Source organism: Giraffa tippelskirchi, chromosome 5 (assembly GCF_054371585.1).
Source record: "Giraffa tippelskirchi isolate mGirTip1 chromosome 5, T2T-mGirTip1v1.2.pri, whole genome shotgun sequence".
Lineage (NCBI taxonomy): Eukaryota > Metazoa > Chordata > Mammalia > Artiodactyla > Giraffidae > Giraffa > Giraffa tippelskirchi.
The window spans coordinates 98,337,716-98,362,497 of record NC_137279.1 but is presented as its reverse complement, the minus strand read 5'-3'; the positions used below and the strand labels follow the sequence as shown (position 1 = coordinate 98,362,497).

At 37.7% G+C, this 24,782-nt stretch overlaps 1 protein-coding gene across 1 annotated transcript; it reads right to left on the bottom strand.

Annotated features, from left to right (window-relative positions):
* Positions 1-268: 268 nt before the first annotated feature.
* CTSS (cathepsin S) lies at positions 269-24,160 on the bottom strand. The gene is made up of 8 exons (XM_081487753.1): positions 24,039-24,160; positions 22,961-23,087; positions 19,623-19,745; positions 18,640-18,789; positions 15,716-15,943; positions 14,301-14,466; positions 12,916-13,018; positions 269-711 (listed from the first exon to the last, which is right to left on the bottom strand). Exons 2-8 carry the CDS (start codon positions 23,084-23,086, stop codon positions 612-614), a joined length of 996 nt encoding a protein of 331 aa, XP_081343879.1. The 5' UTR covers position 23,087; positions 24,039-24,160; the 3' UTR covers positions 269-611.
* Between the last annotated feature and the right edge of the window lie 622 nt (positions 24,161-24,782).

Below are 24,782 nucleotides of genomic sequence, written 5' to 3'. Positions count from 1 at the left end.
GTATATTTATTGTTGATCAATAAAATAATTCTTACAAAGTGCTTGAAAATAGATTGTCTCCTTAGCATTTGTCTTCTTTGACATCATTGATTTTAAAATATTTACTGAATCCTTTTATGTGCAAAAATACAATCACAGGACATTAATAATCTAATAGTTTCTTCCATAAAGTTGCCATAGCACATCACCAGCATATTACAATTTATATTCTCATAACAGATTATAATAGTTACTCAAGAATAAAAGAGAATGGTATATGGCAATCATACAGAGTTGAAAAGATATATATTTATTAAGCATCTATATGCCATCAAGTTTCAACAGCATATTAGGGAATTTAAAAGGACAAATAAGAGTGATAAACATGACAGATTGTCTCAGTTGACTAACTTTCATACAATTATATCTATAGTACATTATTAATTTACTTAGCAAACTTTTCCCCAAGATCTGCAAAGCTAAAAAAAGTAGATGAATCAAACTATATTTTCTGTTAGTACAGTAAATATATATTGATCATATCACACTTATTTTTACTGTTACAGCAGGTAAAATTAAATTGTGAGAAAGTGTTTATTTTTTCTTGAATTGTTATAAAACAAAGAGGTCCTCTAGATTTCTGGGTAAGAAGCATAACTAGCAATCCCACAGTGATTTCTACTATTTCTTGCCATCCGTATATATCCTTGGTCACCAAAGTTGAGGCCCCAGCTTTAGAAAAAGAAGTAACACAAAATTACAAACGAATATAATCAAATTGCATTATCAATTTTCAATCTTAGATTCCTTTTCTCCTAAAGTGATTATATAAGAGCACCTATAAAGCAAAATTAGAACAACATAATATAATAATTTCCCCAGTGCTTTCAGGCAATTTTCAAAGGATGGTTTGGTAGGTTTTAATGCTATATTGATAAATAGATTAATACCTAATTTAATACCTAGGAAAATAATATGTTTCATCACAAACCTATAAATCCTCCTACTTCTGCAGAGAATGAGTTTTATTATATTTTCCAAGGCCCCATCTTGAAGTATTTTTGTATAATAGGATCACAGGCGATGATTTCCTATCAAACTTCAGTTTCTTCAGAGTGTCAGGTAGAAATATTTTGAGAGACCACTAGGGAAAAGGCATAGGACAAGGGTTCTCTAAAAGAGTAGCTCTCAAACACCTTTTTGAAGTGGAGCTAAGACTTGTTCACAGTTAAAGCTGTAAAAAAAATGGAATATGCTACCTTGGGAGGAGATGAGCTCCCTGGCACTGGAAGTGTTCAATCAGAGGTTTACATAACTTGTTAGAGATGTTGCTGAGAGGGAATTTATGAGTCAGATAAGGGTTAGAAGAGATCAATGGTTCATGACTTTAACATTTCACGGACTAAGAATTTCAAAAACTTTTGCAGATTGACATAAAGTTACCAGTTTTTAAGTTAGCAAGTACTAGACATTAAAAAGAAAAACTCTTTATTATCACCATCATATTGTAAAAGAAAGGAAATTTTAACACCAAAAGCAAAACTTAAGGGGACATAATCTCTAATCTAAGGACAGTCCTTTGAATCAAATAAATTTAGATTTATGAAAGATTCACCAAAATTTTTTTCTCCCTTTTTCACATACTAGTGAAAAAGTTGACAAAATCCTAGCAAGAGAAATGACTTGTGAGGTTCTTTATTATTCTGAGATTTTATAATTATATAGTTACAATTATACAGATAATTATAATATGAGGCAGGATTCATACTCGGTATGAATTGTGCTATAACTAGCATACAAATAAGAGCATAAAATATTGTGATTTTATTTGAAGAGCAGTAAGAAATTCAGTTGAAAGGAAAATTAAACGTCCTTAGGAAACCAGTGGGAAAAAAAGATAGAAGATTGGTTTGGGGCCATGTTGTACAGATCATAGAACAGCAGACTGAGGAACTTGTTTAACTCCCTAGGTAAAGGGAAGTTGTTGCAAATTTTTGCTCAGGACTCAAAGGAAGGTTGTGTTTTTGCCTGCAGTGGAGAAACTAAGACATGCTGGCTTATTGGAAAAAGACAAGTGGCATAATTTAAAGTAGCTGTTTTTCAATAGGCCTTAAATGTTCTATGTATCAGCCATTCACTGGACAATCTTCAGGTATTATTTCTCTCTCTCTCCTACCATTTAACACAGTTGTCTACTCTCACTTAAGGCTTCCCTTGTGGCTCAGGTGGTAAGGAATCCACCTGCAATGCGGGAGACCTGGGTTCGATTCCTGGGTTGGGAAGATCCCCTGGAGAAGGGAAAGGCTACCCACTCCAGTATTCTGGCCTAGAGAATTCCATGGACTCTATAGTCTATGGGGTCACAAAGAGTAGGACACAACTGTGATTTTCACTTTCACTACTCTCACCTCACTTCCCTCTTGGCTTTAAAATACTACTGTATCCTGATTTTCTCTTCTCTCTCTGATCACTCTTTCTTAAACTCTCTTATGGGCTTTTTTTTTTTTTTTTTTTGCCTCACCACAGGCTTCTCTGGTGGCTCAGTGGTAAAGAATTTGCCTGCCAAAGCAGGAAATGCAGGGGACACAGGTTTGATCCCTGGGTCAGGAAGATCCTCTGGAGTAGGAAATGGCAACCCACTCCAGTATTCTTGCCTGTGAAATCCCATGGACAGAGGAGCCTGGAGGGCTACAGTCCAAACGGTCCCAAAGAGTTGGACACGTCTAAGCGACTGAGCACCCACATCATACACATGGCTTGGAGGATCTTAGATCTCTGATCAGGGATTCAACCAGGGCCCTGCAGTGAAAACACCAAGTCCTAACCACTGGACCTCCAGAGAACTCACTGGGCTCCTTTTTTGATTCCTTTCATTTATTGCCATTCCCGTTTAAAATTCTTGAATGCCTCCCTAACACCTTGAGAATAAAATCCAAACTCCACTGTCTCCTCTCATCAATGGATGCAGGTTTTTCAGTATCCAGTTCGATAAGCAAAAGCAATAATAAATTCTGGCTAAGCTATTATTAGTGTCAATAGCCACCACTTACTGAGCACTTACCCTATGCTAAGTAGCTTAACATATATTACCTCATTTAATCATCATCCTATGAGGTAGGTATTATCTTATTTTTACTAAAGAAAAAAACAAGCAGAGGTAAAGTGGCTTGCCCAAAGTCATGCAGGTGGTTAATTGTAAAGCAAGGGTTCAAACCTAGGCTTTTATGCCAAAGCCTACACTAACTTTTAAACTATCCTTTTTTCTACATTCTTCCTGTGAGTGAGGTAGTATAGGGAATGAAATTCAAACCAGAACATCCAGAGTCTTTTTACTGCCTAAAAAATAGGTAAAATTTTTAGATAAACTGAGTTTAGACCTAAGTTCTGGTAATGAAAGTTGAGTGGAGGCTCTTATGACTAGTTATATGAACTTAGTCAGTGAGATCGAGCAATCCCTGATCCCATTCAATATCCCAGACCCTATTCAATATCCAATCCAATTCAGTCTCAGTCCCAGAGAAGGTCAACTGACCCAACTTTGTAGAACATCCCAGACCTCTTTTTGGCTGAGCACTGCTAACTCTGCTTTTAAAAATACAACTGATTAAAAACCTCAAGCTAGATAAATATTTGAGGACAAATTCTTGCCTTCAGAACTGTGCAAGATCAGTTCCAAATGTTCATTCCAGTCCTTACCAAGTTGTTTACTTTTACTAACTCTATAGAACTTTCACTCAAACTGTTCAACTTTGGGCAAGTTTCTTAATTCTCTCAGTATCTCCTGATATCTTCCTATCTGTGTTATGGGGATAAAATGCCTATCTCATAGATTACGTTAGAAATTAAATGATAAAATGTATTTAAAGTGCTTGCACAGTGTCTGTAGTAAATGCTCAACAAGTAGAGATGGCTATTTTTGTTTTTATCCAAGTGTAAGTCCATCTGATTGGACTCAAAGGGGAGTCCACCCCCTTTAAAAATATGTAGTACTTTTCCTAGGGTGACTAACAGTTCCATTTTGCCTAGGATTGTCCTGGTTTTAAAAATAAAGTCCTATGGACTTCCCTGGTGGTGCAGTGATAAGAATCCACTGACCAATGCAGGGGACATGGGTTTGATCCCCGGTCTTGGAATATTCCACATGCTGTAGAGCAACTAAGCCTGTGTGCTGCAACTACTAAAGCTCAGGTGCCCTAGAGCCTGTGCTCCACAAGAGAAGGCACTGCAGTGAGAACCCTGCATACCGCAACGAAGACCAGCCTTCACTCACTGCAAGTAGAGAGAGCCCACGTAAAGCAACGAAGACCCAGCACAGCCAAAAATAAAATAAATAATAATAAAGAAATAGCACTTAAAAAATAATAAAGTCTTGTGGCCTGGGAAAAGTCTTAGTTGGCAACAAAACAGGGTGTTTGGTCCCTTTACTTTCTCCCTGCATATTATATATTATATTATATTATATTATAGACACTAACTTATCAGAAATTCCTTCTAAAATATATGCCAATTTCCTTTCTAACAAATTACAGCCTTGAACTTTCTAGGCTGTGCCAGACCCTACTCTACACATTAGGATTATGGAAGTAAACAATGTAGACAGTCTTTTTAAAGCCTATACACTTTCTACAGGGGAAACATACAATAACCAAAGAAATATGTAATATGATATAAGTACTATAAAGAACCTAGAGAAGGGAATGGCTACCTACTCCAGTATTCTTGCCTACAGAATTCCATCGACAGAGGAGTCTGGTGGGCTATATAGTCCATAGGGTTCCAAAGAATTGGACATGACTGAGCAACTAAAACTGTCACCTTCTTTCAGTATAAAGAAAAATAAATGGTAAAGGGATGCAGGGTGTTGGGAGTCAGGACTATATTTTATTTTTATTTTATTCTTTGGCTGTGCCACATAGCTTGCAAGACCTTAGTTCCCTGGCCAGGTATCAAACATGGGCCAGCAGTGAAAGCACCGAGTCCTAACCACTGGGCTGCTGTGGAATTCCCCAGGGCTACATTTTAGATAGTATAGTCAGAGGATGCTTATCTGAGGAAATATTTGAGCAAAGACCTAACTAAAGTGAAGGTATAAGTGATGTAAAGACCTGGGAAAAGAGCTGGGAATAATGTTGGTATTTCTGAGAAACAGCAACAAGTCTAATGTACCCAAAGCTGAGTGAGAGAGGAGAAAGCAGTTGGAGAGGTGGTTGGAGAGGCAGGGTGAGACCAAATGTCATGCTTTACTTATCATGGGTTTTATTCTGAGTGTGAAGGAAGCCATGAGAGGGGTTACAGTAGAAGAATACTAAAATCTGTTTTTTTATTTAAAAAAGATCATTCTGGCTACTGTGTAGAGGATTGACTATAGGTAAAAGAGAGGGAAACTGACTATCAGTTGGGAGATTATTGCAGTAGACCAAGAGAGATGCGCAATGGCTTGAACTAGAGTGGTAACAGTAGAGGTATTGAGAAGTAATAAGATTTGGGGTAATTTAGTGACGGCACCCCACTCCAGTACTCTTGCCAGGAAAATCCCATGGACAGAGGAGCCTGGTAGGCTGCAGTCCATGGGGTCACGAAGAGTCAGACAAGACTGAGCGACTTCACTTTCACTTTTCACTTTCATGCATTGGAGAAGGAAACGGCAACCCACTCCAGTGTTCTTGCCTGGAGAATCCCAGGGACGGGGAGCCTGGTGGGCTGCTGTCTATGGGGTCGCATAGAGTCGGACACGACTGAAGCAACTTAGCAGTGATGGTAGAAATGACAGGATTTGCTGATAAATTAGATGTAGGGTATCATATGAAGAAAGAAAAGATGGCTCTAATGTTTTGGCCTGGAGTAAATGCTGTTGGCATTTACCAAGATGGAAGAAATTGGGGCAGTAGCTGGGAGTCAAGAGTTCTATTTTGAACATGTTAAATTAAAGAGGCCTAGAGACACACAGGTGGAGAGGTCAAATGGTAGACAGCTGGACATGGAGTCTAACATTCAAGTTATAAAGGTAAGAGTCCTCAGCACATATATGATGTTTAAAACCATGAGACTAAATGAGATCACCTAAGGAGTGAGCTGAGAGAGATGGGGAACTGAGGTCTAATGTTTAGAAGTAAGAAATAAAAAAAGGAACTAAGGAACTCAAGAGACTGTGGAGTAGAGTAGGAGGAAAGCCAGAAGAATGCGGTCCTCTGGAAGTTAAATAAAGTGTTTCAGAATGGAGAGAGAAATTATACATCAAATGTTAAGAGGGCAGGTAAGATGAGACTTAAAAACTGTTTAATGAGGCAAGATGGAGGTGAGTGGCAATCTGGGCAAGAGTGATTTCACTGAAGTGGTGTAATAAATACCTGTCTTGGGTTATAAATCAATAAGCACATTCTTAATCTCTTTATATAGAAATTTCTAAGAAAAATCACTAGGTTATAACTTTTTTCTTTTTAAATCTTATTTCAGCCTTTGATTACATTGAGAAGAGGCAGTATGTATGAATTTAATATAGATTCTTATAATGTTTCATGTAAAACATGTACCCTAACTCTACATTAAAAGTCAGGATCTCTTGAAAGATCAGACAAGTTTTCAGTGAGGGAAAATGGAGTATTTTTTTTCTAGCTTATATTTTAATAACTTAAGGATAAAGAGGAGTCATTTCTGTACCCACCCCCAACCCACTCCATCAATTTACTGCATTATCTAGAGGCCCATCTATTTCACAACTGTTTATCTTAGAGAGGTCACCAGGTATTGCTTCAAGATATCCTGGGTACTTAGTTTTTGGTGTGTATGTTTACATGAGTGTGTGTATGTGAATACGTGTGTGTTTAAAGATCTATTGGGCACATAATTAATACCTTTAATTTTTTCCTCAGGTCAAAGTTGTCTTATGCCCAACAACTGTGGAGCCTTCATTTCTCATTGATCTGCATATTAAATAAAACTCCTCCCTTTTTTTGCAAAGACAATCTTGGTCTATCTTGCAGGCAGTCTGACAAATGTGTCCTTGTCAGGCTCCTAAATTTTTCTAAGTCCATAGCAGTTGTATCTCTAGTTCAGCTAGCTTTCTAAATTTATAGATCTGCCCATCATTGGCAACATAGACTATCCAAATAACAAGGATCTTCTTAGGTAGTTTAACCTCAAAAATCTCTAGTGCCTAATACTTAGGGAGATGTCCCTGAAGAAATATGTAGTGCATCATTCTTCACTTATATGCTTTAGTTTTATTCCTGGATTCAGTCAAGCCATCAGAGGGTTTATAACAGGTATTTTGCATTATTTTGGCTCCCATAAAATAATTTTTACTCAAGTATGTTTTGGTATTAAGTCATTTACCTATATTGCTAGAAATTATGAAAGCATTCTGTAAAACTTATAATTGGGATATTGCTGAGGGCATAGTTTTCTATATCAGACCATATTCTCTTAATAGAGATTTAAAGGAGGAATAATAAAAAAATAATAACTATGATTTATTATACATATTCTGTGCCAGATACTATGTGATAAGTGTTTTACATACATTATCTTGTTTAATCCTTACAGTAATCTTGAGACTATTATTCCCATTTTACAAATGGGAAAACTGAAATTTATTCAAGATATTAAATAAGATGTTAAATAACCTGCCTAAGGTCACACAGACAGTAAAGGAGCTAGGATTCTAAGTAAGGTCTCCATGACTTCAAAGTTAATGCTTTTATTTATTATGCTATACTGTATTACAAAAAGGAGCTAAATACTCATGTCCAGAAAGAGAGAAAAATTCAGGGACATAGAACAGTGTTATATACATACAAAAAAGATTAAGTAGAAACAAAAGGAAGATAAAAAAAAAGAAGAGGCCAATTAAAGGAAGACTCCACATTCTTTTACTGAAGGTTAACTTGGTATCATTGGAAATCACATAGAAAATAACCTTTCAGGACAGCATTAAGAACAAGTTTGATGATATTAAGAGGGCTTTGTTTGAGTCAACCTCTGCGGAGCCTGGAATTCATGAGTATGTCCAATTTGTCTTTGTTGGGCCAGCAATTGCTGCGGTTGTTCATAACTTTTTCCCTTCCTATCTCACATCTCTTTCCAACAGGCTGCAGTTCTCTCAACTCATTTACTTTCTCTCAGTTCTGGATTTTGGCACATTTACCTTCCTCTGTTCTGATGACCCTTCTTCGTCTGGCTATTTCTTTCTCCTCCTTCAAGATTCAGTCAAATAATCTGGCTAAAAGGCCTTCCCAGACTCCCCAGGCTAGGCCAGGTACTCTTCTTTGCTTCCACTGCAATGGATGCATACCCCCATCTTAGCATTTATTACATTCTATTGGGATGGTCACCTGTATCTGCCTGTTTCCTTGACTCTACGTTTTAAAGCATGAGTATCTTGAAGGATATTTTTAATTTTTTAAAGTTGCTCAGTCATGTCTGACTCTTTGCAACCCCATAGACTCTAGAGTCCATGGAATTTTCCAGGCCAGAATACTGGAGTGGGTAGCCTTTCTCTTCTCCAGGGGAATTTTCCCAAGCCAAGAATCGAACTGGTGTCTCCGGCACTGTAGGGGGATTCTTTACCAACTATCAGGGAAGCCCCCACCCCCCAAAAAATTCTTGAAGGATGATAGAGAAAGGCTGTATTTTTCATTGTCTAACACTATACTTGGAGCATGGTAGGTGCTCAATATATGTTTGTTGAATCAATGTATGAAATGAAGATTTAAACAGGAGCAAGAGACTATTCTACCACTGAGGAGTTTATATTTTAGCAAATGGAGCATGATTTTCAGAAACAGCTATAACAGAAGGTACAATTTGCTAAATGCTATAATAGAATTCATAAAGCATTGCTAGAGCTTAGAAGTTAGAGAAACAATTCTGAGTTAATGAATAGGGTATGGAGGAGATACCATTCAGGGTAGGTTTTGAAGAATTTTAATTTTTTTTTATTTTAAAAGTAAGTGGTTTGTTAAAGATGATTTCAAAAATACATAAAGGGAGACAAAGACAACCTTTTTATTTTTTGCTGTACCACAAGGCATTTGGGATCCCAGTTTCTTCCTTGGCCGTGCTGTGGCATGTGGGGTCTTAGTTCCCTGACCAGGGTTGGAACCCACATCCCCTGTAGGGGAAGCATGGAGTCTTAACTCACTGGACTGCCAGGGAAGTCCCCAAGACAACCATGATTAATGTTTGGTATAATCTTTCTGGTCCTTAATATACTATATTTTTTAGAGAAATGAGCTATAAACTTAATACTTATACTGAATATAAATATTGTATTTATATGTATTTTTCCATTTAAACATACATTCCAAGTATTTTATTCAGTTATTGATAATGATCTCAATAAATATAATTTCTAATACATGGGCTGATTATATCATAATTTATTTAATACTGCCTATTTTTAAGTATTTCTGGTTGCTTACTAGTTTTCACTATTAAAGAAAAGAATGCTACATTTACATAAATCAGGTATTCAGTTTTCCCCAAATTCAGGATTATTTTCCTCATATACATTCCAAGAAATGGAAATAATTGGATGAAGAATATGAACAGTTAGAAAGTTCTTGATTCATATTATCAAATTGCTTTCAAGAAGGATTGTAAAAATTTTACAATCCTTCCACCAGAATGTATGAGGGTGCCCATTTGACCACAGACAGTGAGGTTTCTATAGGCAGCAGTGGGCTTTAAGGGCATTTCAGAAAGATGAAATGGCATAAGTAACAAATTAGAAATAGCTAAGTGTTTCTACATTTAGGGAATGATGAGAAAGTGGTTCACTGTGGCCAGAGTGTGAGTATGGGTACATGAAAATATAGTGGAAGAAACGTCTAGAAGGCTATGTTTGAAGTCACTTAGTGGAGACCCTTGAATGACTGGCCAGAAGTTTAGACTTTATTTTGATGAAAATGGTAGACTATTTAGAATTTTGACCATAGGTTTGGATGATATATATTTTAAGAAGATATTTCCACAGCTGAGTGAGAACAGAATCTGAATTAGATAATGTCATTAGTAAAGGAAAAGAAAACCCATACAAAGTGTGATTCAGAGGCCTGAAGAACAGGGCTGTGTGGATTTAGGGAGAGAAGGAAGAGCACAAGATGATACCAAGGTTTTGATAATCTGAAGATGGCAATGTATTACTAAAAATAGAGAATAATTTTCCCTTGAGCTTATTCTAAAATCCAAACATATTATATCATGATGTATTGTATTTCGTTGTTCTAAACAACGAAAGTGGGCTGTGAGCCCTTACAGAATTGGATAATTTCTTACTAATTTTTGTATTTCCATGGCCTAGATACTGTCTCTCATTGTAAGATGCCTAGTAAATGCTTATTAAATTAGCAAGTGCTGAGAAGAGGTTTTGAATTAAAACTCTAAAAGATGTATGATCTTTGAGAAGAAACTTCAGTAGAAAAGAGAATTTAGCATACCTACTGTAGGGAGTAAATAAGATATATAGAAGTGAAAGTATTGCTCCATTTTAAAAAGCTATCACTGGTTTGGACCCAAGCTGATTAGTGCTGTGAATAGGTTTTAAATGAACCAAGATAGTCATCACTTCAACTATTTCCCAAAGGGCCATGCAAAGACTATCTTCTTTGTGAGCCACAAGGTGGAAAAGGTAGAAAAGTATCTTTTTGTTTATTTATGATTTGTAGACTATATATTTTCTGTAAAGATCTGAGGGCTGCTAGGGGTTGAATTATTTAACTTAAATGCAGAGTACATCATGCAAAATGCTGGGCTGGATGAAGCACAAGTTGGAATCATGATTGCCTGGAGAAGTATCAATAACCTCAGATATGCAGATGACACCACCCTTACGGCAGAAAGTGAAGAGGCACTAAAGAGCCTCTTGATGAAAGTGAAAGAGGAGAGTGAAAAATCTGGCTTAAAAGTCAACATTCAAAAAACTAAGATAATGGCCTCTGGTCCCATCACTTCATGGCAAATAGATGGGGAAACAATGGAAACAGTGACAGATCTTATTTTCCTGGGCTCCAAAATCAGTGCAGATGGTGACTGCAGCCATGAAATTAAAAGACACTTGCTCCTTGAAAGAAAAACTCTGACAAACTGAGACAGCATATTAAAAAGCAGAGATATTACTTTGCCAACAAAGGTCTGTCTAGTCAAAGCCATGGTTTTTCCACTAGTCATGTATGGATGTGAGAGTTGTACCATAAAGAAAGCTGAGCGCTAAAGAATTGATGCTTTTGAATTGTGGTGTTGGAGAAGACTGCTAATGCATGTATTGAAGGGCTGTTGGGTGCCACATACTGTGCTAAGAATTCAAAGACACAACATAATCTCTGCCCCAGAGGCATATACAGAATACTGGGGTGATAGTTAGGTGAATGAACAATTTAAATATATTGTGTAAAATACTCTAGAATGCAAAGGACACTTTATTTGCATAGAAAAAAAAAAGACATTTTGCCAGCCCAAGGATTTAGGGAAAACTTTCTGGTATAGATAATGACTAAGCTGGTTTTGAAGGAAAAGGAGGAATAAACCAAGTGAGGGAAAGGGATATTGCAGGCAGAGGGACCAAAACAAACAAGATATGAAGATATTGAAGATAAAATGATATGGATAGAACTATAACTGTGTGTGTTTCAATAAACTAGAATGAAAAGTGTGAGACAAAGTACCAGGAACTGAGGCTAACAGATAGGTAGGGACCAAACATAGATGACTTGTCTTTTCTACCAGGGAACACTCATCTCACACTGACTGGTTCTAAGAGATAAAACTCCAAACTTATAGTCTAGACAAACCAGATTGAAAGTAGCATAAAGGACAGATTTAAGAGTAAAGGAGACCTGGGTATAAATCCTGAAAAAGCAAAAACTCTAGTTCAAAAAGATACATGCACCCCAATATTCATAGCAGCATATTTTCAGTTGCCAAGACATGGAAACCACCTAAATGCCCATCAACAGATGATTCCTATGTGGTGCTAGTAGTAAATAACCTGTCTTGCCAATGCAGGAGACCAAAGAGATATGGGTTTGATCCATGGGTAGGGAAGGTCCCTTGGAGGAGGAAATGGTAACCCACTCCAGTTTTCTTGCCTGGAGAATCCCATGGACAGAGAAGCTGGGCGGGCTACAGTCCATAGGGTCTCAAGGAGTGGGACATGACTGGAGCAACTTAGCGATCAAGAATATATGTATAATGGAATACTACTTAACCATAAAAAAGAATGAAATTTTATCATTTGCAGCAACATGGGTAGATTTGGAGGACATTATGCTAAATGAAATAAGTTAGAGAAAAATAAATACTATATGATATCACTTATATGTGTAATCTAAAAAATACAATAAACAAATGAGTATAACATAAAAGAAGTAGATTCACAGATATTGAGAACAAAGCAGTGGTTCCCAGAGAGGGTGTGGGGAAGTGGGTGGTACTAACTATTGGGTGTAAGATAGACTCAAGGATGTGTTACCCAAACTGGGGAATGTAGCTGATATTTTGTAAAAACTATAAATGGAAAGTAACTTTTAAAAATTGTACAAAATAATTTTTAATCAAAAAAATTTTTTTTAAATAAAGGAGATCGGCTAACTTTCTAGCTGGGATACAGGGATAGTCCAGGCAAGAGATGCCTGAACTAGAGCAATAAATAGAAGAAGTGGAGAGGAAGCAGGATCAAGAACAGACATGACATAAAATTAATTTGACGTATTGCTTGATTAGTTCTGGAGGATCTAAGACAAATTCATAGTATCTAACAGGGTAACTATGTTGTGTTGTGTTGCCTTTGAGTGAGATGGGAAGTTCTGAGAAGGAACAAAATGGTGGGGAGGGTACTGGGTTCCCTGGACATATTAACTTTGAAGAAATTAAGATACAGAGAAGTGCCTGTGTCCAGATGCCAATTTTAATTAAATATACATTAAAGTATGAGTACATTACCTGTTTTTCACAAGCCAGTAGTCTTTCCCATTAAGGGTACCATAGCCAACCACTAGTACACCATGATTCACAGTCTGAGTACAGGAGGGGTCATCGTAGACACCTGAGAATAACATATGGGTAAAGAAAAAGAGTAAGTGGTGTGTGACACTATCTTATTAGCCTGTTTTGGATATATGTGAGGAACATATACTCCCATGTTTAAACTATTTTAGAGTTCATGATTCTTTGCCATCAAGCTATAGTTGTCACAATTGGGTTTTTCTATTGTTTGCTTTTTGGTTTCACAAAGTTTGGCATCAAGTTAATCACAGTTCCCTCAGAAAGCTCCTTTGATGAACTGCCACCTTTTTTCAATTAAAAAAAAAATTATTTATTTGGCTGCGTTGTGTCCCAGTTGTGGCACATGGGATCTTTTGCTGGGGTGCACAGACTCTCTAGTTGTGGTTCACTGGCTTAGTTGCTCCACGACATGTGTGATCTTAATTCCCCCACTAGGGATCAAACCCATGTCTTCTGCATGGCAAGGAAGATTCTTAACCACTGGACCATCGGGGAAGACCCCAAATTTTTTTTTAACTTATATTGTTGTATTTCTTTGTATATATTCTTAAATTGTTATGCATTTTCATCCTTTACTGAATTAAATGATCTTTAAGGTGAAGCTTTAAAACAAGATGATAACCTTCTAGTTTGTTTAATATGATGTTCTGTGCTTAGTGGCAGCCTCCCTGTACTCTGCTGTGCTGCACCTACATTCCACTGTGGACCCGGAGGCTAGGCACTCAGGCTCTGGACTCAGGCAGCATGGTTTCCCATCCCAGCTGACCACCTGCAGACTGTATGACTTTAGGTAGGTTAACCTGTCTAAGATTTGTTTTTTCATCTGTAAAATATGGTTATTATAAAGATTAAGGGGCTTCCCAAGTGGTACTAGTGGTAAACAATCCGCCTGCCAATACAGGAGACGCAAGAGATACAAGTTCAATCCCTGGGTCAGGAAGATCCCCTGTTGGAGGAAATGGCACCTTCCTCCAGCATTCTGGCCTGGAAAATTCCAAGGACAGAGGAGCCTGGCAGGCTATAGTTCATGGGATCGCAAAGAGTCGGACACGACTGAGCAACCAAGCACACGTGGGGATTAAATGCGATAATGTGCAGAAAGAATTTAGCATAGGACCTGGCATGCAGTCTTAGTAAATTTTTTCAAGTATTACTTTACTAATTAGAACTGAGTGTAAAAATATGTATATGAAGTGAAATGAGATGGAGGGTTCCATTTAACCTAATCTAAGCATTCAGAGGCAGAGTGATGGGGAAGGAGGACATTCTTTCCTCCAGTGCGAGGGCAGTATAAAGCACGAAGGTAATGTCTGGGTTTTTACCAGTTTTGTAGAGGAAGAAAGAAGGATGGCGCGCATCTATAGCAACAGACACTGGTCCTTTATTGGCCACGGCTTCTTTTAAGGCCTCTTCACTGCCGAAGGGAAGTTCAATATACCTTGAACACGTGGCAGCTCGATTTTTTACATTGTACTGGCACCTTCCATCCTGTGGGGAAAGGATAAGTCAGATAAAGAAGTGGACTTCAACTTCCTTTATAAATTGACAGTATCCTAAGTCTGGATTGCAAATATGTTTTCTTTTCTCATTTGTCCTTTCAGGTATCTAAGGGTCTTTCTTGTTTTTAAAAAAAGAAATATAAAATCTTCCAAATCCTAATAGCTCTACATTTCACCAGTAACAGAGGAAATGTAGAACTATTCTATTGCTTTAAATTGTGAACATCTTCATGTGTACAGAAGTTGCCAGGGTAAAGTCTCTCAGACTCTAGGTGGATTGTTACAGAAATAATACATTAAGACTCTAGACTAGAGCTTTAAAATCTTTTTGATGGTATAATGCCTGCAAAATGATCTGCAGATTGGTTTGATATTGGTTTGATTGGTTGCTAAGTCGTGGCTGACTCTTTTGCGACCCCATGGATTGTAGGTGGCCAGGCTCCTCTGTCCATGGGATTTCCCAGGCAAGAATACTGGAGTGGGTTGCCTTTCCCTCCTCCAGGGGATCTTCCTGAACCCATGTCTCCTGCACTGACAGGCAGATTCTTTACCACTAAGCCACCAGGGAAGCCCAAATATTGGCTTAAAAATAACATATCTCAAGTGAGAAAGGGTAAGTTGCAAATTCATGTTTGTTGTGTATACAACTAGGTTTTAAAAATGCCTTATAGGAAAAAGAACTTGAAAGAAATAAACCAAAATAACAGTGGTTAAGGTAGGAGGGCTTGAGTGATATTTTAATCTTTTCTAAATTTTCTGTCATATCATTTAACAAAACGTATGGTGAGACTTGGAGGAGGAAGAGAGCGTTATTTAGCTTTTTAGTAAGGTAGAAGAATTGTGTGGTTGATGATCTGAGAATAAGGTTGAGCACAGGAGTTTGCAGGACAAAAAGTTTAAACACCAGGCAGATATACAAAGAATTTTAAGGAAGATTTGCTGAAAATCCATTTTTAAGCATTAATTCCGCCTGCTTGTTTTAAATTATTGTGCCACTGATAAATTAAGAAGGCTGCTGCATAAGAAAGAGAACTCTTGAGAATTTAAGAAATCTTGATTGAGGTTCGTTCTCCTTCTCTCTCTCTCTCTCTCTCACACACACACACACACACACAGACATACACATACCATGCAGCAGTGCTTCTCAAGCACTTGGCTTGGTGATAAGTTTAGTACAGTGAGTTGGAGGGATAACATAAGGTCAAGGGGCAGCACAAAAAGTTAACTTGCAGGCACACCATGGCTTTGTAGGGATAGGAAGCTTCTGAATCGATGCCATTGTTGTCAATGATATATTGGAAAGCCTCTGTCATGAAGCCGCCATTGCAGCCTTTATTCCCATATTTCACAGTTGAGCAATCCACCAGGTTCTGTGCACTCAGAGACACCAGCTTTCCTGTTTTCAGCTTCACTTGTGCTTCCAGGGCTCCCACAGCACTGAAAGCCCAACAAGCACCACAAGCACCCTACAACAGAGACAAAGTCACAAGGGCAATCATAGTCAGTAAGGATGGCTTCCATAATGCAAACTGGGCAACTCCCAACATGTCAGCACTTTCATCAGTTCCAGGAAGAGCTTCCCCTCTACCGTTTCCCCTCCCCTTAGACCATGGCAATGAAGATCAAACACTTGATTGTTCTCTGGAACAAGGTCTAACTTTAATAAATATTTATGAATGGCTGACCTCACAGCATAATTGCCATATTCAAATATGTTAAGAAACAGTATTTACTGAGCATGTATCAAATACCAGCTATTTTCACCCCATAATAGGGGAGATAGGTGCCAACAGTAAATGGATTTTTGAGAGGAACTAGGATGATTCCCTTGACCTAAAACCGCCTTCCTCCTGCCAAATGCTGCCTGAAAGATAAAACAAGCATTTTTTGAACATTTTTAGCTTTAGAATTTTTTTGATCATAAATTATTTTACTGGGAAGCATAAATAGAAAAACACAAAGCTGCTTTAATTTAAAAAGGTGCAGAGGGGCCCGAGCCACATCATAACTGCACTCCCTCTCCTCTCATTTCACTTGGCTGACTATTAGAAGGAAGCAAGTTCAGTCTGCTTTTGGTTAAAGTAAAATCACCTGTTGAAATGCATACACTCAGAGAAAGTTCAGTTCAGTTCAGTCACTCAGTCGTGTCCGACTCTTTGCGACCCCATGAATTGCAGCTCGCCAGGCTTCTCTGTCCATCACCAACTCCCGGAGTCTACTCAAACCCATGTCCATCGAGTTGGTGATGGCATCCAACCATCTCATCCTCTGTTGTCCCTTTCTCCTCCTGCCCTCAATCCTACCCAGCATTAGGGTCTTTTCCAATAAGTCAACTCTTCGCATGAGGTGGCCAAAGTATTGGAGTTTCAGCTTCAGCATCAGTCCCTCCAATGAATACCCAGGATTGATCTCCTTTAGGATGGATTGATTGGATCTCCTTGCAGTCCAAGGGACTCTCAAGAGTCTTCTCCAACACCACAGCTCAAAAGCATCAATTCTTCGGCGATCAGCTTTCTTCACCGTCCAACTCTCACATCCATACATGACCACTGGAAAAACCATAGCCTTGACTAGATGGACTTTTGTTGGCAAAGTAATGTCTCTGATTTTAAATATGCTATCTAGGTTGGCCATAACCTTCCTTCCAAGGAGTAAGTGTCTTTTAATTTCATAGCTGCAATCACCATCTGCAGTGATTTTGGAGCCCAGAAAAATAAAGTCTGACACTGTTTCCACTGTTTCCCCATCTATTTCCCATGAAGTGATGGGACCAGATACCATGATCTTAGTTTTCTGAACGTTGAGCTTTAAGCCAACTTTTTCACTCTCCTCTTTCACTTTCATCAAGAGGCTCTTTAGTTCTTCCTTTTCTGCCATAAGGGTGGTGTCATCTGCATATCTGAGGTTATTGATATTTCTCCCAGCAATCTTGATTCCAGTTTGTGTTTCTTCCAGCCCAGCGTTTCTCATGATGGACTCTGCATATAAGTTAAATAAGCAGGGTGACAATATACAGCCTTGACGTACTCCTTTTCCTATTTGGAACCAGTCTGTTAAGGAGCTCATTAAATTATTAATATTTATAGTGAACACTTACATGAGTAGTTATTGGGTCTTCTCAAACTTTTAAAGAATTCCACTAAGAAACTCAAAACTAGTTGAAAGAAAAATATTTAGATGGAAAAGAATTATGAGATTAGCAGTATCATTCATTTCCTAATTTTTATATTTTTCTTTGGTCACAGGCTTGGGGCAGCTTTGCAGGGCATTGATTCTTCTCCCTTATCCTGATCTCCAAGGTGATATATATATATCATCCTTGTGTGCTAAGTCACTTCAGTTGTGTCTGACTCTTTGCAACCCTATGGACTGTAGCCTGCAAGGCTCCTCTGTCCATGGGATTCTCCAGGCAAGAATACTGAAGTGGATTGCCATGCTCATCTACAGGGGATCTTTCCAACCTAGGGATTGAACGCACGTCTCTTGTGTCTCCTGTATTGGCAGGCAGGTTCTTTACCACTAGCACCACCACCTAGGAAACCTTTTATCCTTAGTTATCTCTAATTAATTCAGGATTTTTGTAGCTTTTTTTTTTTTTTTACAAGAAAATTAAAGGAAATACAAAAATACAGGAACACATTTATGTAGCCCATATTTCTTATCTTAGCAATGTAAGCCTAGTCAAGAACTAACTTGACTGGTACAATTTACAGGTCACATTTAGCTTTAGTTACTTCCTCTCCATCAATCCTGAAATTCCTAAGTGTGATGGAGGAATAAACTTTTTGATTGAAATTGTCTCACACATATGATACTATTTCTCAAGTAACTGACTGGTGGAGGGTCCAGTGCAGTTGATGGATAGTATGAACACTAAAAGTCTTTCTTAAAGACCTATTTGCTAAGTTCACAGTTTTTTGCTTAGTCAAATATGACTCTAACTGTTGGTATTCTCAGCACGATGGGAAATAAAAAAAGTATGATGTGTGGTCCAGGCCCTTCAGAAGGTCACAGTGTAGTTGGGAAGATAAGAATAGCAAACATATTTAGAAAGTAACCTAAAGGACTATGAGATTCACTGCTAAATGATATAGCTAGACTAAGTATTTAAGGAAGAGAGACCTCTACCTGAGGTACAGAGGCCTAAGATGATAATACTCACCTGGTATTTCACTTCAGTAACACACCCCTTCTCTCTCCAGTCCAGAGAATCAGGCAATTTCTGATTAGGGTTTGACTTGTAAGTGACATTTCTTGGCCATTGGCTGGGAACTCTCAAGGAACTCATCAAAGATATCACTTCTTCACTGGTCTACAAAGATATACACATATGCCCTTTAACTTATATCCTTCTGGTCAATATCTTGAAAATTATAACTGTGAATATATTTAACAACTGAGAAAAACTAGTGGTAGTTGTGACTAACATTGGTAACTATCTGGTAGGTGAATTATCCAGGTCTCTTTAGTCCTACACTTTGCTGTTAGCATCCCAGTCAGACATTGGGAAGGAGAAGAAGAAAAGATAAAAAACCAGAAGTTACAGAGAGGTATATTTTTCTTTCAAAGCATGGCAGAATTTTATAAGAAGGGTTCTCTAAAAAGTGGACTAAACTGGTTTTGCTTATGAGAAAGAACTGTAAAAGATTCCTGCATTTAATCCACTTAGGGTGTTCCCTTCTAAGGGTTACCATAATTCTTAATTTTGGCCACAGTGGAAATTTTTTGTAAGATAGAGCAGAATCTACTAATTAATGAAAGGTTATATTAATACCCACACTCCCCCATTAAGAAAGCAGTTGGACCATATTAAATTATCAGTTTAGATTTACATAAGTATGGTAACATATTCTAAACTGTTGTGAGTAGTCTTTAGGCAATATTCTCTAGAATTAATAAAAGTAAAATTAACTGTGGTCTGTGAGTTTAAAATATTCCCCTAAAGAAGGGATTTATCAAGGAAAGTGGTCACAGTGTAGATCAATAAGGAATCTGCAAATTCTTATGTCCCTAAATTCTATTTTCTAATTTTATGTTCATATATATATAAAACATTCCTTTGTTGTTTACCTTCAAATTGCCTTTGGGGAGACAGAAATCCAGTTTACCCAAAGATGAATGTAGGATTATTTATAATTTACCTACCATGTCTCCCAGGTGGTTCATGCCTAGATCATATGAATGCATTCCCATTGAATGCTCCAGATTGTGAAGCATAACAGTTTTTAGATTCTTTTCCCAGATGAGACGCCGTGCTACTTCCTCATTCTAAAATAAAAAAGAAATGTCATTATACTGAATCCTGCACAAATGTGTTCAATAATGAAAATATACGTATTATGAAGCATTGCATTAAATGTGGATCTGTCTGGGAGCATGCAAATAAATGAATATGAATAAATAAAAGTAACTGGGATGGTTGCACAGCATCACCGACTCAATAGATATGGGTTTGGGTGGACTCCGGGAGTTGGTGATGGACAGGGAGGACTGGCGTGCTGCGGTTCATGGGGTCGCAAAGAGTCGGACATAACTGAACTGAACTGAACTGGGAAAAATTGCACACCAATCTTAACTCTTCCTCTTAATTGTTCTCTTGGTGATTAATATCATTTTAGATATGTACAAGGAACTTCCTCAATATGCTAGAAAGTTTTTTTTTTTTTAGAAATTGCAATTTGTTGAAGTATATTCTTTTTAAGTGGTAAACTCAATCATTATAGGCCTTTTAAAACATGTTTTTTAAAAATATATATATATATAATTGATTATTTATTTATTTAGCTGCACTCTGTCTTAGGTCTTAGAAGATCCTGCAGGATCTTTGTTACAGCATGCGAGATCTTTACTTGTGGCATGTGGGATCCAGTTCCCTGACCAGGGATCAAACCGGAGCCCCCTGCATTGGGAGCAGGGAGTCTTAGCCGCTGGACCACCAGGGAAGTCCCTACCCTCACTCTTGAAAAATAGTTTAGTCTGATTATAAATTTATAGCTGTTTTTCTTCAGTTATTTGAAGGTATTTCTGAATTGCCTTCTGGTATCTAATATTGTAGATTAGAGGTCTGTTGTCAGTCTAATTGTTGTAATGTTTCTAACTTTGGTAACTTATATGATTTTCTTTTTCTCTTTGATATTTTGCAGCTTCACTACATGTTTGTGGGTATGGGTTTCTTTATTTTCCTCTGTGTAGTATTTTTGACTGGAAAGCACTTTCGACTAGAGGATTCAGGAATATTCTTTTTTCCATATCTGGAAAATTCTCAACCAGTATCTCTTCAAATATTGCTTCTGCATCATCATTCCATCAGATGTATTTGGAGCCTCAAACTTTCTTTCATCTCTTTTACCTGCATTTTCATAGTTTTTCCATTTTATTTTTGTGTGCTGCCTTCTTGTTGAATGCCTCAGTACTATCTTCCAGATCTGATTCTATCCAGCTCTTCACAGTTTGGAGTTTACCCCTTTTATTGAGTTCTTATTTCAATGACTCTATTTTTTCATTTCTAAGGTTTCTAATTGGATTTCTAATGTGTCTCACAATATCTTTTTCATTCATGTAGATGTCATTCCATTATTCATACTTTTAAAAATAACTTTGGTCCTATTATCTTAATCTTATCCAGCATAAATTCATATTCAGGCTATTGATTTTCTTGTCCGCCAGGAGCTTAATTTACATAGAATGCAATATACATGGTGCCTCTTAGAATCGCTGACCCTCACCTCCACCCACAAGGCCATAGTTTACAACAAGCCATAGCCCAATGAGCAGTCAGCAACAACTGTTTTCTGTCTCATTTCATTGAGTGTTAGAACCCAGGTCTAAGTGCTGGTTCTAGGTAGAAAGTCTAAGCAGTCCTTCTGCCTTCAAGCAAGACTTTACTGTTATCCTAGTAAAAGACATATACAGATATACTTCCAAACCACTAGAGTGAAAAATAAAATAAAGATAAATTTAATGAAGTATAGGAAAGGAAAAAAAAAGAGGAGAACTGTGAGATAGATTTTAATAGTGGTATACTAATCAAAAGTCGCTTTCACTCCTCCTGATGGACTAGAATCATTAAAAAAGTAAGATAACATTCATTTAAACAGATAGTAGTGCTAATTGCACATCTAACTCTGGTTAACATGGAAATTAGAGGCCTGAAATTTTCACCCTCACCCATAAAGGGGAATGGGTAAGGGTGAAATTATCACTACTAAGAAAACAACTCAGGGCATTTTCATACAAAAATCATACATCAAATAAATAAATTTATACATAATCCTTGCTTACAAACTCATATATTATAGTTTTAGCTGGAGAAGGAAATGGCAACCCACTCCAGTATTCTTGCCTGGAGAATCCCATGGACAGAGGAGCCTGGCAGGCTATAGTCCATTGGGTCACAAGAGTCGGATACGACTTAGCGACTAGATCATCATAGTTTTAGGACTTAGTTATTTGAAGCACCAGGGTTAAGTATTAAACTCAATCAAGAAGTATGTTTTGAAATAAAGACAAAAGTACAAAGTGGGAAGTGAGAGTCAAGAAATAACATCTGCCAGCGCTTCTCTGAGCCAGGGACTGAAGACAGGTCTTTTGGTTCCTCAAACGTGCACTCTTTCCCAGGACCTTCCCATGTGAGGCCTTTCCTGACCATACTGTCAAATATGTAAGATAATCACTCCCAACGCCTCACAGCCATCACCCAAGACCCTCCTCCAACCCCCTAGGTCTTGCTTTATTTTTTTCCACTGTTTGCATCATATTATTGTTGTTCAGTGGCTAAGTCATGTCCAACTCTGTGCGTTCCCATGTACTGCAGCATGCCAGGCTTCCTTGTCCTTCACTATCTCCCTGAGTTTGCTCAAACTCATCTCCATTATATATCTGCTTATTTATTTACTTCTTTCCTATCTCTCCTTTTAGAATATAAGTGCCCTAAAAACAGGAAATTTTTGTTTCCTGATGAAATTCTAGTGCCAAGAACAGAATCTGGCAAGAAAATGAGCGTGTAACACTTATTGAAGACACTGCTTGTCAAAATATGTAGGGGAGGGACTTCCCTGATGGCCCAATGGTGAAGATTCCATGCTCCCAGCACAGTGGGGGCAGAGTTCGATCCCTAGTCAGAGAACTAGATCACACATGCTGCAACTAAGAGTTCACATTCTGCAAGTAAGGCCTGGTGATAGTCATTCAGTCGTGTCCGATTCTTTGTGACCCCATTAACTGTAGCCTGCCAGGCTCCTATACTATATCCATGGAATTTTCCAGGCAAGAATACTGGAATGAGTTGCCATTCCCTTCTCCAAGGGATCTTCCTAACCCAGGAATTGAACCCGGGTCTCCTGCTTTGTAGGTGCATTCTTTACCATCTGAGCCACCTGGGAAGCCCCAAAATCTGATGCAGTCAAATAAATAAATATATATATTTTTAAGAACATGTAGGGTACTTGAGTAAAAGCAAATTTCTCAAATGGCAGCCAACCTACCTTTTCTTTGTATTGTTTCCCATAGGTTTTCTTCCAGAGATCCCAGTGATGATCCAGAGTGGCATCTCTGTGCACTTGTGCCATTGCAGAGGAGTACAGCAGGAGTGCCCACACTAGCCATTTCATTCTGTTAAAGGAAAGATGACATAGGAAGACTCGATATTAGCTGCATCTAATGTGACCGTACTTTTTTCTCAACAACAAGAAGCAATGCCGAGTCTGTCAAAGAGACAGAATGTTACAAATCAGAACCATGCAGGAAACTTTCTGGATTATATAGTGACAGGGAGTAACTGCAGGTTTTTGTCTGAAATGCCACTCCCAATTCTAAACAGCATTTTGATTTTCAAAAAATTCCTGATATCTGGTAAACCAAATTTACATCCATATTTGGGAGGATGTGGAGATGAAGGAAGCAAGGACTTTACAGGATTTGACAACAAATCTAATCAAGGGAAAGCCTCTTTTCTCTGTTCCAAAATATTAATAATATTTAAGAAGAAGGCAAACCTTTGAAAAATCAGTTTATCTTGGTAATTTTTGAATACACAAGCTGTTCTTAACTGGTCTATTCAAATATCCACAACCTTCATTGGTAGTTAAAAGACAACTTCTATGTACTACTTTCACATCCTTGGATCATTTTACCTTTTTATCCCTAAAAATCAAAATATCTGCTTCAAAAGAAGCATTAACTACTTTTGAAAATGTCACTTCTATATTTAATACAAAGAGACTGTAACAGAAATTCAGTGACTAACTCCCTCAAACTGGATTCTACTTTCTTTTCCACTTCTTTTTAATTCACAACAGTTGTATTTTTTAACCATATAAATCTTCAAATTATAGTCCAAAGAAAGCTATGTGTTAGCCTCGGGATTTAGATATTCAAGCCAACATTAAACTTTTCAAAAATGGATTCTTTTTAGCCAAAAAAATAAGAGGCAAATTGAACGACAATGATTGCTTAGTTTACTTCCTGAAAGAAACAATGTAAAACCTGGCAGGCAGAGCAAGCTAAAAACACCAACCAAGGGTTTAAGGACCAAGTAGGAGAAAAAGAACAGACAGTACATACCTGATAGAACAAGCAGGTGCTCCCAGACTAAGAATGTTGATGGTGGGCTCTCTCCAAAGTTTTCAAAGGCAGCAGTGAGACTTCAGCTAAAGTGACTTTAAAAAGAAATTGGAACTTGTCACATGAGGCATCCACAATGAGGAAGTGAACTTTCATTTCAGTTTCATTTAAAATCTAAGTAAGTGTGCCACCCCCAGCTCTCTCACTATGGTTTTGGAGACAAAGTGGGTACAGTAAACCAACAAAAAAGAGCCCCCAGTAAAAGAGATCAATAGAACAAACTCAGCAAAATAACATGAATACAAGTTTACCCTTTAAACTCTCATCATTTTGATTATTCAATTTACCTAAAAACAGCAGCTTTCAGATGGAAAATTTCAGTTATGAAGAGATTAGGATTAAGTTCCTGAACTCCTGGTTTCCTCCATGATTTCCTAGGAAAAACCGCTTTATTCTTGTTAACACAACTCATCCATGATCTACTGTTGTCTAATTCTCATCCAGATGAGAATTCCCATTTATACATGGGTCAGTTTCTGAGCTCACTAACACATTCTCTTTCCTATTGCCCCTTCAATAAAACAGGGTTTTAATTAAAATAGCTTTGAATATGTTTTGATGTCTAACAGGGTAGGTCATCCCAGTCACTCTTATGTTTATTCTTTTTCAAAGTTGTCTTAATGTTTTGTGCCCATTAACTTTTCCACATGAGTTTTAAAAATTAGTTTATCAAGCTTTCTGAAA

What these genes read in the sequence shown, in the direction of transcription:
- CTSS (XM_081487753.1), bottom strand. Translation starts at nt 23,086, where the DNA reads ATGAAATGGCTAGTGTGGGCACTCCTGCTGTACTCCTCTGCAATGGCA. An exon ending in TGAACCACCTGGGAGACATG is followed by an intron (nt 18,790 to 19,622) that starts GTAGGTAAATTA and finishes ATATCTTTGTAG; the next exon opens with ACCAGTGAAGAAGTGATATC. An exon ending in TACTGGCTTGTGAAAAACAG is followed by an intron (nt 712 to 12,915) that starts GTAATGTACTCA and finishes CTTTTTCTAAAG; the next exon opens with CTGGGGCCTCAACTTTGGTG.